Source organism: Cucumis melo, chromosome 8 (genome assembly GCF_025177605.1).
Source record: "Cucumis melo cultivar AY chromosome 8, USDA_Cmelo_AY_1.0, whole genome shotgun sequence".
Lineage (NCBI taxonomy): Eukaryota > Viridiplantae > Streptophyta > Magnoliopsida > Cucurbitales > Cucurbitaceae > Cucumis > Cucumis melo.
In genome coordinates, this window is record NC_066864.1 from 19599280 (window position 1) to 19614656 (window position 15377).

The window sequence follows — 15377 nt, forward strand, 5'->3', positions numbered from 1 at the left end:
GAATTGTGCATTTGAATTACAGATTATTTATGTATCATTTTCTTTGTTGGTGAAATAAATAATATGTGTAGTTTAATTACATTGTATTTGACATAGTGAACTGAATAATGTGAAGTTCAATTACGATGTTGAATAATTTTGCTTGTTGGACTGATAATTTGCCTACACAGTACTTAGTACGATAAGGCTGATTTATTGGTGTTGAATTACACTGAATTTGTGTATCCTGACTCTATATAAATATGTTCTCTTCTTATAATAATGGTAACTAATTCTTGAGAAATACTAAAGTATCCACAGGATCAATCTTCATTGAAATTGACCATAGAAATATTGAAGAAAGTGCAACCAACCTTAGGTAGAATCAAAGAATGACCACAAAAGACCAAGATAATATCCTAAACTAATATGAATATCAGGTCCACACTTCCCAAAATATTACAATTAAACTTTTTTTTTTTGGGGCTGAAAACTTACATGTTAAAGGAATGTTGCCAAGTGAGGACTGGCTTTCACATATAGATGAGAATAATCCAACCACGAGGGTTATATTAAAACACGTAAGCATATCCCATACTAAAAAGGATTAATTATCCTAGGTAAGTTATAACTAATTCTCCCATTAATGGACTTCGTTATTTTGTTGATAGTTGAACATGATAAAGGAAGAATTGGTAAAGATGGCTGAAGATAGGCAAAAACGAATGAACTGATCAAATGATAAACCATATAGAGAGGATAAGCCAGTGGCATCAAGAATATGAATAGATGCAGTACGAGGGAAAATGGGTCCATTAAACAAAGAGAAAGAAAATTCACCCTCACACATGCCATCGTTTGATTTGCATCTAAGTCAGGCTTAATACTTTGACTTTAAACTCTTATGTTATGGGATATTAGATTTATGGACTTATGTTTTGGTTTATTGTTTTAGTTACATTGGATTTATAAATTTGTTTAGTTAACTGAAATCTATGTTTATTTTTAGATATATGAACTTTATGAACTTATGTTTTAGATATGAACTTTATGCATCTATTTGTGAAGGTGGTCTGTAAGCTACCCTGTGTTTCCTAAATCCGTGTGATGTTCTCACCTTGTAAAACAATTAAAATACATTGTATTTGTATTATAAGAATTATACTTGGCGCATATCCCAACTTATTCAGATGAGGATGTATCTAACAATGTTAAATTTGAACACATATTTTATGTACCAACGTATAACCTGCCCGTTCAAAATAACCAATATGTTAGATTTACAAATAAGAGAAATACTCAAAAAGGCAACTACGCTTGCAAACTATACATAATGTATCTTGATCCTATATGATAATATATGTCATGTATTTTAAATTATGACGACTTAAATGTATCTAGTTTGAAAAGAACGATATTTGAATTTAAAACGAATAACCTACAATATAGTATAATTACAAAGTCAATATACTTAGGTGGCTGTAAAATATAAGAAATACATTGTATTTCAATGAACATAAGCTCAAATTTATTTGAAACAACTAGGTCACTTCGATAATAACAGAGAACACCTTGAAGAATAGACAATTTCAAAACAAAATCAAGTACTTAAAAATGATAACTAAGAACTAAGGGAAATACTAAAACGGTAACTTAACGTTGAATGAGTTCTTTACAAGACCTATAATTGTGACCTCTTTTACCACATCTGTTGAAACGAACAGTAGCTTTTTTCTCTCAAAATGAAGTAAACCTCTTTTTTAGGCCTCCCAGCTAGACGTTTACACTACGGTGGAAGTAGTCTGTCGTTGCCACCTTGGTACATATTCCTAATTTGGTCTACATTACCAATAGGGCGTGTTCCCTTCTTGTACAAGCTTATCAAATTTGAAACATAGTAGAACTTTTCATTGTACATATACAGATGAAGATTCCTGGTAGACAATGCAATACATGCATGGGAACAAGGGATCACATTGAGGTCTCATTGACGACATGAGCATATACGGTCTAAAATATTGACAACATACTATTCCTTACAATGGTAGACTTCAAAATCATGTTGGTTTACAGGATATATACGAAAATCATTAAAATAAATGTCATGTACAAATAAGTGCATACATAATTATTGCATTTATTATTCAAATATCAAACAACTTACATTCATTGAGTGACTTTCCCTTAAAGCTTCTTGAATCATATATTGTGCATATTGAAAGTTTCGTGCATTGAAAATTCCATTTGGTATGACGTTTGTAGAACCCTTTTTTAACCAAACTACGAATTGATTCTAGAAGTCCAATTACAGGCAATTCTTGTGCTTCTTTCAGAGTGGACTTCATACTTTCAAATATGTTGGTTGTAATAATAACAACGTAACTTTTTCTCCTAAAAAAATGTCCTAGTCCACTTATGTCTTCCAACCCCTTCCAACTCATGCTTAATTGATGGAGAGAGATGATCAAGTCGTCTCATGTAGTACTCAAACTCCAATGGAGTAAATGCTATGACACACTTATGGAATGAATCCTCAATCGAAAGCGACTTATGGTTCTTTTTCTAGTTCTTGTACAAATGGAATGCATATAATCCATGTTATTTGTTCATACATAACATTAAACCCATTTTCTATACTTTTGTGAACATCAGACACAATTACCAGTTAATTATATTATTCAAAAACAGCTTTAAGATTACGAAAAAACCATGTCCATGACAAGTCATTCTCGGAATCAACAGCAGCAAAAGCTAGAGGTACAATTTGATTACCACCATCAATAGTGCAGGCAGAAATTAGCGTACCAAGGTACTTGTTTTTCATGGCTACACCATCAACTAAAATAACTGGTAGGCAATAATTCCATGCATCAATTGAAGCAGCGAGTGCCATGAAATAATACTTAAATCGACCTTCGTCTTATGCTCCTTCAGCCGTATACGTTCCTACAACAGTGAAATAAAAAATGAGAGACTGTTAAAAATGGACAAAAGTATAGGGTACTTCTATATGCTGTCCAATTGTTATTATTTCAAATAAAGGAAATACAATGTATCTGTTGTCTAGTATACTTGGATTGTTTCAAATCAGTGCATCGGAGAATGTCGACAACATGGCATATGAGGTCTCCGGAGTAGCCATACAAGAATTCAATGCAATCTCATGCGCCCTCTCCAAGCCTTGTCATAGCTTACATTCACTCCATGATGACTCTTCATACAATTAATAACGTCAGAAAGACAACATAGAGCCTTGTCATTCATTTTAAAACATGACTTCGTACACTCATAAACAATCCAAGATGTTGCTTGCCTATGATCAATTTTAACGATGTCAACAGCACACTAGTGGGTATCCATGAATTTATGAACTATTCAAACATCACTTTTTTTTTAATACAGAAGCATGTAGATACCAAGAACAAGACAAATCTTTCAACGAATACCGAACAGGGAACAATTAGACCTAATAGTAACAAGTTCAAAACTATTGTTCACATCAAGCAAATAGATAGCTTTCTTCAATATTGATTTACTTCTAAACATTAATCCCACTATTCAAATACGATTCATGATTTTCGTGTCATGATGTGAATCTTGAGATATGGTTACTTCACTGTTCAAATACAAGGTTTTTCCAGCAGCACCAGCTGATATAGAGTCAACAACCACAAGTAAACCATTATTAGGAAATTTCGACAAAACTAACATAAGCCAAGACACATCCTTATCCTTAACAATCCAAATGGGGTTTGAATTGTTGTAGTCATCCCAATAAACAGTCAAACAAGACACAAAAACATTTGAAGATGAGAAAAGTCTACTTTGAATTCAATCTACAAATTCTTGAAACGAAGATGAAAATGGAATGTATACGTCAACAACACGATATTCAAGATACTAGGAAGATTCAATCCATCTACCATCCTAAACAGTATTTACTCGTTGTAAAGTCATAACAAAAAATTGTTATGATCCTACTATTGTCTTTGACAACTAATGCTAAAGGATGTACTATAAAGATTGAAATTAATTGACAAAAACCGTTAAACAAATAACATAACATTTACAAATTTTAAAACTACTAATTATTGGAATTTAGAATCTTAAAAGCAAATGAGATGAATACTGATATTTCAAAATAATATAAAAAATGCAGATTTTTGGAATATTTTCTAATAATAGATATAAATAACATAGATTTTAAAAACTTAAAATACAAATAACATGAATGCTGAAAATATTTCAAAATAATGTAAAAATGCACATATTCGTATTATGGGTATAGATTTTAATATATACTCTCTATTTATTTTTTTTAAATATAAATAATTGCTACCAATATAGAATTTTTTAAAGTAAAAAGCTATAAAAAATATGAATAAACGAAATCTGTGTTGAAATTGAGGAATCTAATCTAAATATTATTTCAAATTGTTATTAAAAATATATATTATATATTTTATTTAATAATAATTTTCGATATTATTAATAAATTGTTTAAAATATAATAAACTCAAGAATCTTGTAAAATATAATTTTAAACTGTTATTAAACATATATTATGTATTATTTAATAATAATTACCGATATTGTTAATAAATTGTTTAAAATCTAACAAACCCAAGAATATTGTAGAGATATTTGACATTATTATAGGAGGAGTGTAACGACCCGACTCTTTATGCTGAATCGAAGTGGTTACTAAATCTAGGATCAGTGTTTAAGTCATAAAATCTGGTGTAAATAAATGCAAAGAAATCTAGCAAATTTATTTATGAAAGATAGTTAAAGTAACATGTAGAAATACGAGTTAAGTTTAAAATCCCTAAGCGGGCCCTATCTACATAAAGATGGTAAATAATGAAAGTACTCGAACTCAAGTGCGAAAATCTGAAATAAAGGTAAGCGGAAGCGGTAGCCCCTATGGCCCTTCACGGTCTCACTTCGAGTCGCTCGCCAGTTTGCCCTTGCCCTTACCTCGTCCTCTACCTGAAAACATGAAATGAAGAGAATGAGTATAAAAATACTCAGTAAGGGACCCACTACTAGTCCCACTAGGTGCCTGTTAACATTCCTATCGAGTCCTGAAACTAGTACCCAATCTCTGGCACGCTCCCGAACACGTGCAACATGCGCCCCGTAGGGACATAACTCTGGTCTTCGGTGTCCAGGGGACACTTAGGACCGTCGGGATGCGAGGACCCCGTCGAGTCGCTCGAGTCATATCTATAGTCATGCTGGACTGGCGCCCCGTCGAGCCTAACAGTCCTAAATAGGTGGTGATCCCGAAGGACACCCATGCAGGTACGACTCAGATAGGAGAAGTTAACAGATACCCCAATCCCAACATACATATGCATACGTCATCAAATTATCATCAGAAAATAACCACCATCTCATCCCCCACTACAGCTATCATCAAACAGTCACTAATAGTTCTCATTATACAGTCACCTACGTCATAAGTCCATCAGTCTTATCATACAGTCACATACATCATAAGCCCATCAGTCTTATCATACAGTCACATATGGTTCGAGGGTTCTCATTACTATAATATTATGCCGAAGTATGGCCATGTCATTCGTCAGATCATGATAAAATATTATCATACATCGTAAGCCCAACCATCATCGTATGTCACTGAAGGAACATGCAACATCAAATTCTCACATGGGGCTAGTAGTAGAAATCTCTTACCTCGAGATGTTGCTAGATGAGTTCCTACTGAGGAAGTCCTAAGCTGCAGCAGCTATTTGGTCCAATTTGCTTCTTGAGGAAAGTAATTAAATTAATTAAATTTCCAAATTAACTCATTTAATTACTGGGCAGGCTAGGGAATTTGGAAATTACCAAAAATTTAGGTGGAAGGAGCCAAAACAGGCTTGGCGGCTCGACTGGAAGAAGACAGGACCGGCTCGGCTTGGCGTAGGCGCGGCTTGGCTCGGTACAGGGACTTCGCGTGCGGCTCGGCTTGCTACAAGGAGGGGGCGCGGCTCGGCTACGCGGAACGCACGGCGCGGCGCGGCTGCACGCGGGGAGAGCTGGGCACGTGTGGCGCGGACGCGGGTTTCGGTTTCGGGCGCGCGGGCGGTTCCGGGTTCGGACGCGCGGGTGGTGGTTCCGGGTTCGGTTTCGTCCGTCGGCTGGAGGCAGGCGCGTTCGCGGCTTCGGTGCGGCTCGGGTGTAGGCGCGTTCGCGGCTCCGATTTGCAGACGCGTTCGGCTGGCGACGCGGCTTCGACGTGGAGATGGATCTCGGCTTCGGGACGCGATGAGTTTCGGCTGATCTGCCTCGGATCGAAGCGGCGCGAGGGGTGGCTTCGGCTTCCAGTCGTCTTGCAGACGCGTGAATGGACGGCTTCGACTCGGCTTCGGCGTGCGAGGAAGCTTGGACGAATTCTGGCGCGGCTGTGCGTGTGGCGTGGGTAGGCGGCTAGGGTTTCGCGACGGCGGCGGCGGCGGTGGCTCGCGGCGGCGGCGGCGGCGCGGCTAGGGTTTTCTTCTCTCCCTCTTCTCTTTTCTTTTCCTTTTCTTTTCCTTTTCTTTTCCTTTTCTTTTCCTATTTATAAAATAATTTCCCTCTTTTCTCTTCTTTGATTAATTCCAAGTTTCACCCTTCTCTCTCTAAAATTTCACCCAATTTCTCAACAAATCCCTCCTTTCCCTCAACTTTTAAATACGTATAAAAATCTTAAATACCAAGATAATTTCATTTGGAGTTTACTTAATACTTTAAAAAAGAAAAATCCAAATCTTAATGATATAAGTTCCATTATTTAATTATAAATAAATAAATAAAATAAAATAAAAAAAAAATACTAAGAAAAATGGATACAAGATCATTGGGGCGTTACATACTTCCCCCCTTAGAAAGCTTTCGTCCTCGAAAGCTCTAATCCTCGAACATTTCTGGGTACTGGGCCTTTATGTCCTCTTCTCTCTCCCACGTGGCCTCTTCAACTCCATGGTTCTGCCAGAGGACTTTGACTAGTGGAATATCTCGACTACGAAGCTTCTTGACCTCTCTTGCCAAGATCTCGACAGGCTGCTCCTCGTAGCTCAAGTTCTCACTGACCTGTAGGGGCTCGAAGTCCACGATGTGCGTCGGGTCTGCGACATACCTCCTCAACATGGAGACATGGAATACGTCATGCACTGCTGAGAGGGATGGGGGCAAGGCCAAACGATAAGCCACAGGGCCAATCCGTTCCAGTATCTCAAATGGCCCCACGAAACGTGGACTCAACTTCCCCTTCTTCTCGAACCTCAGAACGCCCTTCATCGGTGCTACCTTCAAAAAGACCATATCTCCCACTTCAAACTCGAGGTCCTTACGTCGTACATCAGCGTAACTCTTCTGTCTGCTCTGTGCGGTCAGCATACGAGCTCGGATCTTCTGTATGGCTGCATTGGTAGTCTGCACTAACTCGGGGCCTAGCATCCTCTGCTCTCCAACCTCGCCCCAGCAGACAGGGGATCTACAGCACTTGCCATACAGAGCCTCAAACGGAGCCATACCAATGGTAGCCTGGTAACTGTTATTATAGGCGAACTCCATTAGATGCAGGTGGGAGTCCCAACTTCCTGAAAACTCTAGCACACAGGCCCGCAGCATATCCTCCAAAATCTGGTTCAGTCTCTCTGTCTGACCATCAGTCTGAGGGTGGAATGTCGTGCTGAAGTCCAGCCTCGTACCTAATGCAAGTTGGAGCCCTTGCCAAAATTTCGAAGTGAAACGGGCATCCCTGTCTGAAACGATGGATACTGGTACTCCGTGCAGTCTTACTATTTCCGTCATGTATAACTGCCCCCCACTTGCTGGCAGTGTACGTGGATTTCCCTGGCACGAAGTGGGCTGTCTTCGTGAGTCTGTCGACCACAACCCAGATCACCGTGTAGCCCTTCATGGTCTTGGGCAGTCCCGTGATAAAGTCCATCGACACACTCTCCCACTTCCACCCTGGCACACTCAAGGGTTGCAACAACCCTGCTGGATGCTGCCTAGGTGCCTTCACCTGCTGGCACACCAAGCACCTACTGACGAACTCTGCTACATCCCTCTTCATGCCCCTCCACCAATAGACACTCCTTAAGTCCTGGTACATCTTCGTACTCCCAGGGTGCATGGTAAACGGGGAACTGTGAGCCTCAGTCAAAAGCTCTGTCTTAACTGCGCTGTCTTCCGGCACACACAGGCGTCCCTCAAACATAAGGCCATCATCAGAGGATATAGAGAACTCTTCACCTTGCTCCGTCTCTACCATACGACGTTTCTCTGCCAAGTAAGGATCACTCAGCTGAGCAGCAATGATCTTTTGCCTCAAGGTTGGCTGAACTGTCAACTGAGCCAACTGTGCGGCAACCTCACCTACTGAGACTGCAATCTCGGCTCTCTCCAAATCCCTGAGTAAGGGGGTCTGCTTCGTGATTAGCGCTGCTGAATGTGCAACCTTCCTACTCAGCGCGTCAGCCACTACATTTGCTTTACCTGGATGGTACAGGATCTCGCAGTCGTAGTCCTTCACCAACTCGAGCCACCTCCTCTGCCTCATGTTCAACTCCTTCTGAGTGAAGAAATACTTCAGGCTCTTGTGGTCGGTGTAAATCTGAATCTTCTCACCGTACAGATAGTGCCTCCATATCTTCAGTGCAAAGACTACAGCTGCCAACTCCAAGTCGTGGGTAGGGTAGTTCCGCTCATGATTCTTCAACTGGCGTGAGGCATACGCAACTACCTTACCTTGCTGCATCAGGACACCTCCCAGTCCTTTCTTAGAGGCATCACTATAGATCACAAAACTTCCCGACCCATCAGGCACTGTCAGGACTGGTGCCGTCACTAGCTTCTGCTTAAGCTCTTGGAAACTACTCTCACATGCTGGGCTCCAGACAAAAGGGGTTCCCTTCCTGGTCAACTGGGTCAATGGGCTGGCTATGCGTGAGGAGTCTCCTACAAACCTCCTGTAGTATCCTGCCAGACCCAGAAAACTGCGAATCTCACTGACTGTAGACGGTCGAGGCCAGTTGGTCACCGCTTCGACCTTAGCTGGGTCCACCGAGACTCCCTCACTGGAAACCACGTGCCCTAAAAATGTCACCTTCTTTAACCAGAACTCACACTTGGAGAACTTGGCGTATAGCTTATGAGCTCGAAGGGTCTCCAAGACTTGGTGCAAGTGCTCTTCGTGTTCGGCCTCAGTCTTGGAATAGATCAAGATATCGTCAATGAAGACTATGACGAATTGGTCTAGAAAGTCCTTAAACACCCTGTTCATCAAATCCATGAACACTGCAGGGGCATTAGTTAAACCAAAGGACATCACTATGAATTCGTAGTGTCCGTACCTCGAACGAAAGGCCGTCTTGGGAATATCACCGTCCCTAATCCTCAACTGGTGATAGCCTGATCGCAGGTCGATCTTGGAAAAGACGGTGGCCCCCTGTAACTGGTCGAACAGGTCCTCGATTCTGGGTAAGGGGTAGCGGTTCTTAACTGTCACCTTGTTCAATTCTCGGTAGTCAATGCAAAGGCGCATCGACCCATCCTTCTTCTTCACGAACAACACTGGGGCTCCCCAAGGTGATACACTGGGCCGGATAAAGCCCTTGTCCAAAAGCTCCTGTAACTGGACTTTCAACTCCTTTAACTCGGCTGGGGCCATTCTGTAAGGAGCTCTAGAAATAGGGGCGGTGCCGGGCTCTAACTCAATGGCGAAGTCTACCTCCCTGGGAGGCGGAAGTCCTGGGAGTTCGTCGGGGAAAACGTCAGGGTACTCCCTTACTACTGGTTCGGAAGATAGGGAAACTTCTGGTTCTGCCATATCTACTACGTTCGCCAAGATACCCCAAGTACCCTGGCTAAGTAGCTTACTCGCCTTCATTGCTGAGATGACCTTGGGTATACCTACCATGCCTGCTCCTCTAAACTTAAACTTATCCCCGGAAGGAGGGTTAAAGACTACTTCCTTATTAAAACAGTCTATGGTTGCATGGTTAGTTGACAACCAATCCATGCCTAAAATTACATCGAAATCTTGCATATCTAGCACCAGTAAAGTTACATTCAAGGTATGGTTTGCTATTTCTACCCAACATGCCCTTATTTTTTCCTTAGACAAAAGGACCTCTCTAGAAGGAGTAGAGACAGACAAGGCACTACCCAACGGTTCTACTTCTAAACCCGCATGCTTGACAAAAATAGAGGATATAAATGAATGCGATGACCCCGAGTCAAATAGTACCAAAGCATAATGCCCCAAGATTGGGAGCGTACCTGTCACCACCGTACTAGCTCGCTCGGCCTCCTGCCGGTTCGTGGCAAAGACTCCCCCTTGCTGGGGAGCAGAAGGCTGACGTGGCGTCGTCTCTAAGGGTTTCCGAGGACACGCATCAGCGGTGTGCCCCGGCTGCCTGCACCTGAAGCAGACTCCACTCCCAGCTAAACATTGTCCTCCATGGACCTTCCCACAGGTAGTACAAGTGGGTAGCTCTCTCAAAGTTCTCCCAGCTGCTGCCAGCTCCCGACGGTGTCTCTGGAAGACACCTCCTGACCTCGGAGTCCGCTGTGGTATTACGTCGGGCTGCGCCTCCGCCTTCCTCTTCTGTCCCGAGGCTGACCCTGTGCCGACAACCTTAGATTGACCAGCTCTCTCATGCAGGCTCAGATCCAGTGCTATGCGTAGAGCATCCGCATGAGTGGTTGGTCGAAGAGCTCGTACAAAACCCTGGAGGTCTAACCTGAGGCCATTAACAAATCTCTCAGTCCTGGCGGCCTCATCCCTTACCACATCAGGGGCAAAACGGGACAACAGGTCGAACTCGGCATCATACTGTTCCACGCTCAGTTTGCCTTGCTCCAAGTTTAGGAACTCTTGGAGCTTGGCGTGCTTCACGTTGGCAGAGAAGAACTTAGCATAAAAGCTCTCCCTGAATTGCTCCCATGTGATCTTGCTGGCATCTCCTCCCAGCGCCCTCTCAGCAGTCTCCCACCAGGCAGTCCCCCTATCCTCCAAACAGAAAGCTGCACACTGCACCTTCTGGTCTTCTGGGCACTTCATGTACCTGAAGATCGTCTCTATGGATGTCAACCACAGCTGGGCTCTAAAGGGGTTGTCCAAGGATCCGTCGAAAGTCTTCGGGTTGTACTTCCTAAAATCCCTCAAGTGCTTGGCCTCAGCTGACAGTTGTACTGGCACCGGCTGAGCTTCCACCGGGGCTGGAGGGATGACGGGCTGGTCCTGAACAGGGGCTGGAGGGACTACAGGCTGGTCCTGAACAGGGGCGGCCTGGTTCTGCTGAGCAGCGAGGAACGGCGCTAGAGCAGCTTGCAGCATGGCCTGGTAACGCTGCTCCATTGCGGCGAGATCCGCCTGAGTGACCGGTGCATTAGGGTTGACTGGTACGTCGGGGTTGACTGGCGGCGCGGCAGGTTGCTCCGCCGGTTGGCCACGACCGGCTCCTCTGCCTCCCCTGCCACCTCCTCGACGTGCACCTCTACGTGGCGGCATTCTTCCTAAAATTCACCAACAAATTTTTCACCACTAGAGCTCAATATTCTCTCTCTAAGTCTAATCTAATCAGGCAACATTATAATCTTAATATTTGTAAAGCTTTAGGCATACCTGGCGAGTGACGAAGGACCGTATAGCCATAGGGTGAGGTAAAATCAAAACAAAATGACTTACATCATAAGTCAGTCTACAGGACCTAAAACACTGCGCTCTGATACCAACTGTAACGACCCGACTCTTTATGCTGAATCGAAGTGGTTACTAAATCTAGGATCAGTGTTTAAGTCATAAAATCTGGTGTAAATAAATGCAAAGAAATCTAGCAAATTTATTTATGAAAGATAGTTAAAGTAACATGTAGAAATACGAGTTAAGTTTAAAATCCCTAAGCGGGCCCTATCTACATAAAGATGGTAAATAATGAAAGTACTCGAACTCAAGTGCGAAAATCTGAAATAAAGGTAAGCGGAAGCGGTAGCCCCTATGGCCCTTCACGGTCTCACTTCGAGTCGCTCGCCAGTTTGCCCTTGCCCTTACCTCGTCCTCTACCTGAAAACATGAAATGAAGAGAATGAGTATAAAAATACTCAGTAAGGGACCCACTACTAGTCCCACTAGGTGCCTGTTAACATTCCTATCGAGTCCTGAAACTAGTACCCAATCTCTGGCACGCTCCCGAACACGTGCAACATGCGCCCCGTAGGGACATAACTCTGGTCTTCGGTGTCCAGGGGACACTTAGGACCGTCGGGATGCGAGGACCCCGTCGAGTCGCTCGAGTCATATCTATAGTCATGCTGGACTGGCGCCCCGTCGAGCCTAACAGTCCTAAATAGGTGGTGATCCCGAAGGACACCCATGCAGGTACGACTCAGATAGGAGAAGTTAACAGATACCCCAATCCCAACATACATATGCATACGTCATCAAATTATCATCAGAAAATAACCACCATCTCATCCCCCACTACAGCTATCATCAAACAGTCACTAATAGTTCTCATTATACAGTCACCTACGTCATAAGTCCATCAGTCTTATCATACAGTCACATACATCATAAGCCCATCAGTCTTATCATACAGTCACATATGGTTCGAGGGTTCTCATTACTATAATATTATGCCGAAGTATGGCCATGTCATTCGTCAGATCATGATAAAATATTATCATACATCGTAAGCCCAACCATCATCGTATGTCACTGAAGGAACATGCAACATCAAATTCTCACATGGGGCTAGTAGTAGAAATCTCTTACCTCGAGATGTTGCTAGATGAGTTCCTACTGAGGAAGTCCTAAGCTGCAGCAGCTATTTGGTCCAATTTGCTTCTTGAGGAAAGTAATTAAATTAATTAAATTTCCAAATTAACTCATTTAATTACTGGGCAGGCTAGGGAATTTGGAAATTACCAAAAATTTAGGTGGAAGGAGCCAAAACAGGCTTGGCGGCTCGACTGGAAGAAGACAGGACCGGCTCGGCTTGGCGTAGGCGCGGCTTGGCTCGGTACAGGGACTTCGCGTGCGGCTCGGCTTGCTACAAGGAGGGGGCGCGGCTCGGCTACGCGGAACGCACGGCGCGGCGCGGCTGCACGCGGGGAGAGCTGGGCACGTGTGGCGCGGACGCGGGTTTCGGTTTCGGGCGCGCGGGCGGTTCCGGGTTCGGACGCGCGGGTGGTGGTTCCGGGTTCGGTTTCGTCCGTCGGCTGGAGGCAGGCGCGTTCGCGGCTTCGGTGCGGCTCGGGTGTAGGCGCGTTCGCGGCTCCGATTTGCAGACGCGTTCGGCTGGCGACGCGGCTTCGACGTGGAGATGGATCTCGGCTTCGGGACGCGATGAGTTTCGGCTGATCTGCCTCGGATCGAAGCGGCGCGAGGGGTGGCTTCGGCTTCCAGTCGTCTTGCAGACGCGTGAATGGACGGCTTCGACTCGGCTTCGGCGTGCGAGGAAGCTTGGACGAATTCTGGCGCGGCTGTGCGTGTGGCGTGGGTAGGCGGCTAGGGTTTCGCGACGGCGGCGGCGGCGGTGGCTCGCGGCGGCGGCGGCGGCGCGGCTAGGGTTTTCTTCTCTCCCTCTTCTCTTTTCTTTTCCTTTTCTTTTCCTTTTCTTTTCCTTTTCTTTTCCTATTTATAAAATAATTTCCCTCTTTTCTCTTCTTTGATTAATTCCAAGTTTCACCCTTCTCTCTCTAAAATTTCACCCAATTTCTCAACAAATCCCTCCTTTCCCTCAACTTTTAAATACGTATAAAAATCTTAAATACCAAGATAATTTCATTTGGAGTTTACTTAATACTTTAAAAAAGAAAAATCCAAATCTTAATGATATAAGTTCCATTATTTAATTATAAATAAATAAATAAAATAAAATAAAAAAAAAATACTAAGAAAAATGGATACAAGATCATTGGGGCGTTACAAGGAGGTTGCTACAATTTTGTCTAACAAAATAGCAGATTTAGTTAGGATTTATTAAATTTGAAGGTTATTTTCAAAATACACTGTCATTGTGAAATCTGGGATATCCTGCCTCATATTCGATCCATTCAAATACGTTGTACTTCGAGTCTATGATTATCCTATAACAAGGGGTATATTTGGGTTTAATATGATTAAAAAAATGGGGCAGCCAATGATTTTGCTATTTTTCTCATTATTTCCACTTTTTTCCATTTTTTAAGTTATTATCTACAATTTTGCTATTTCTACAATTATCTCTTTTTCATATATGCTACAAGGGATGTAAATGGGTTGGATTGAGTTTAGAAGTATTTTGGCACCAACCCGAATTTTCGGGCTAGGTGGATTGGTAACCTGAATGATGAGAGAAGTATTCCCAATCGAACCTTAAAAATATGGGTTGAGTTTGGTTATCAAGTTGTATAATTTTTTTCTCATTTCTAATATTTGTTAAATTTCAAAAACATTATGACATCATCTATAGTATATATAATAATCTATACTATATATAAAAGTGGCTATAGGGAGAAACTTTTTTCTCTCCATTTTGCCATTTTTAAAAGTCCAATGTAATTAGTTACAACTTTAGTTTTATTGTAATTGACATTTTCATTTCATTGTATTTATAATTAATTAGTGCAATTTCTCTTCCAGTATTTAAGAAAACTAACTATTAATTATTAAAACAAAATCTATACTATATATAAAGTGGCTACAGGCAGAAACTTTTTTATCTCCACCCTTTTTCAAAGTTGAATGTAATTAGTTACAACTTTGGTTTTTATAGTAATTGACATTTTCATTTCATTTCATTTCATTGTATTTATAATTAATTAGTGCAACTTCTCTTCTATTATCTAAGAAATGAGTCTTTTCAAAAATATAAAAAAACGACAAAGTATTTATATTGTATAGAACAATTCCAAAAATGAAAAAAACCCAAATGCATACCGTGTAAAATACCAAAAATGTCCCGTCAACAATGCGCCTAATATATTTGGTAACGTAATTAATTGGGTACACGATCGTTTAGATTTTGCTACCTCAAATCAACCATTTTTTTCAAAATTTGGTATATGATTGTTTAGATTTGGCTATATGATCGTTTAGATTTGGGGTTTCAAATCTAAAAAAAAATTCAAAATTTTGGTATATGATCGTTTAGATTTGGCTATATGATCGTTTACATTTACCTACACGATCATTTAGATTTGGTTACACGATCGTTTAAATCTACCTACACGATCGTTTAGATTTGGCTACACGATCGTTTAAATTTACTTACACGATCGTTTAGATTTGGCTACCCCAAATCTAAACGATTTTTTTTTTTCAAAATTTGGTATAAACAATTTTTTTTAATATTCTTTATACACGATTTTTTAGTTTTGGTTACTCTAATTTAAATGCCTAACCATTTTTTTTA

At 41.8% G+C, this 15377-nt stretch overlaps 1 protein-coding gene and 1 long non-coding RNA gene across 2 annotated transcripts; both read right to left on the reverse strand.

Moving 5' to 3' along the window:
• Positions 1–4726: 4726 nt before the first annotated feature.
• LOC127150567 (uncharacterized) lies at positions 4727–6243 on the reverse strand. The gene is made up of 2 exons (XR_007822953.1): positions 5683–6243; positions 4727–4971 (listed from the first exon to the last, which is right to left on the reverse strand). It is a non-coding gene; the product is annotated as an uncharacterized LOC127150567 (long non-coding RNA).
• A 3762-nt stretch (positions 6244–10005) lies between these two features.
• Positions 10006–12980, reverse strand: LOC127150673 (uncharacterized). Its single transcript, XM_051089176.1, has 3 exons — positions 12755–12980; positions 10277–12043; positions 10006–10026 (listed from the first exon to the last, which is right to left on the reverse strand). The coding sequence occupies exons 2-3, from the start codon at positions 11489–11491 to the stop codon at positions 10006–10008; spliced, it is 1236 nt and encodes a 411-aa protein (XP_050945133.1). The 5' UTR covers positions 11492–12043; positions 12755–12980.
• Positions 12981–15377: the final 2397 nt, after the last annotated feature.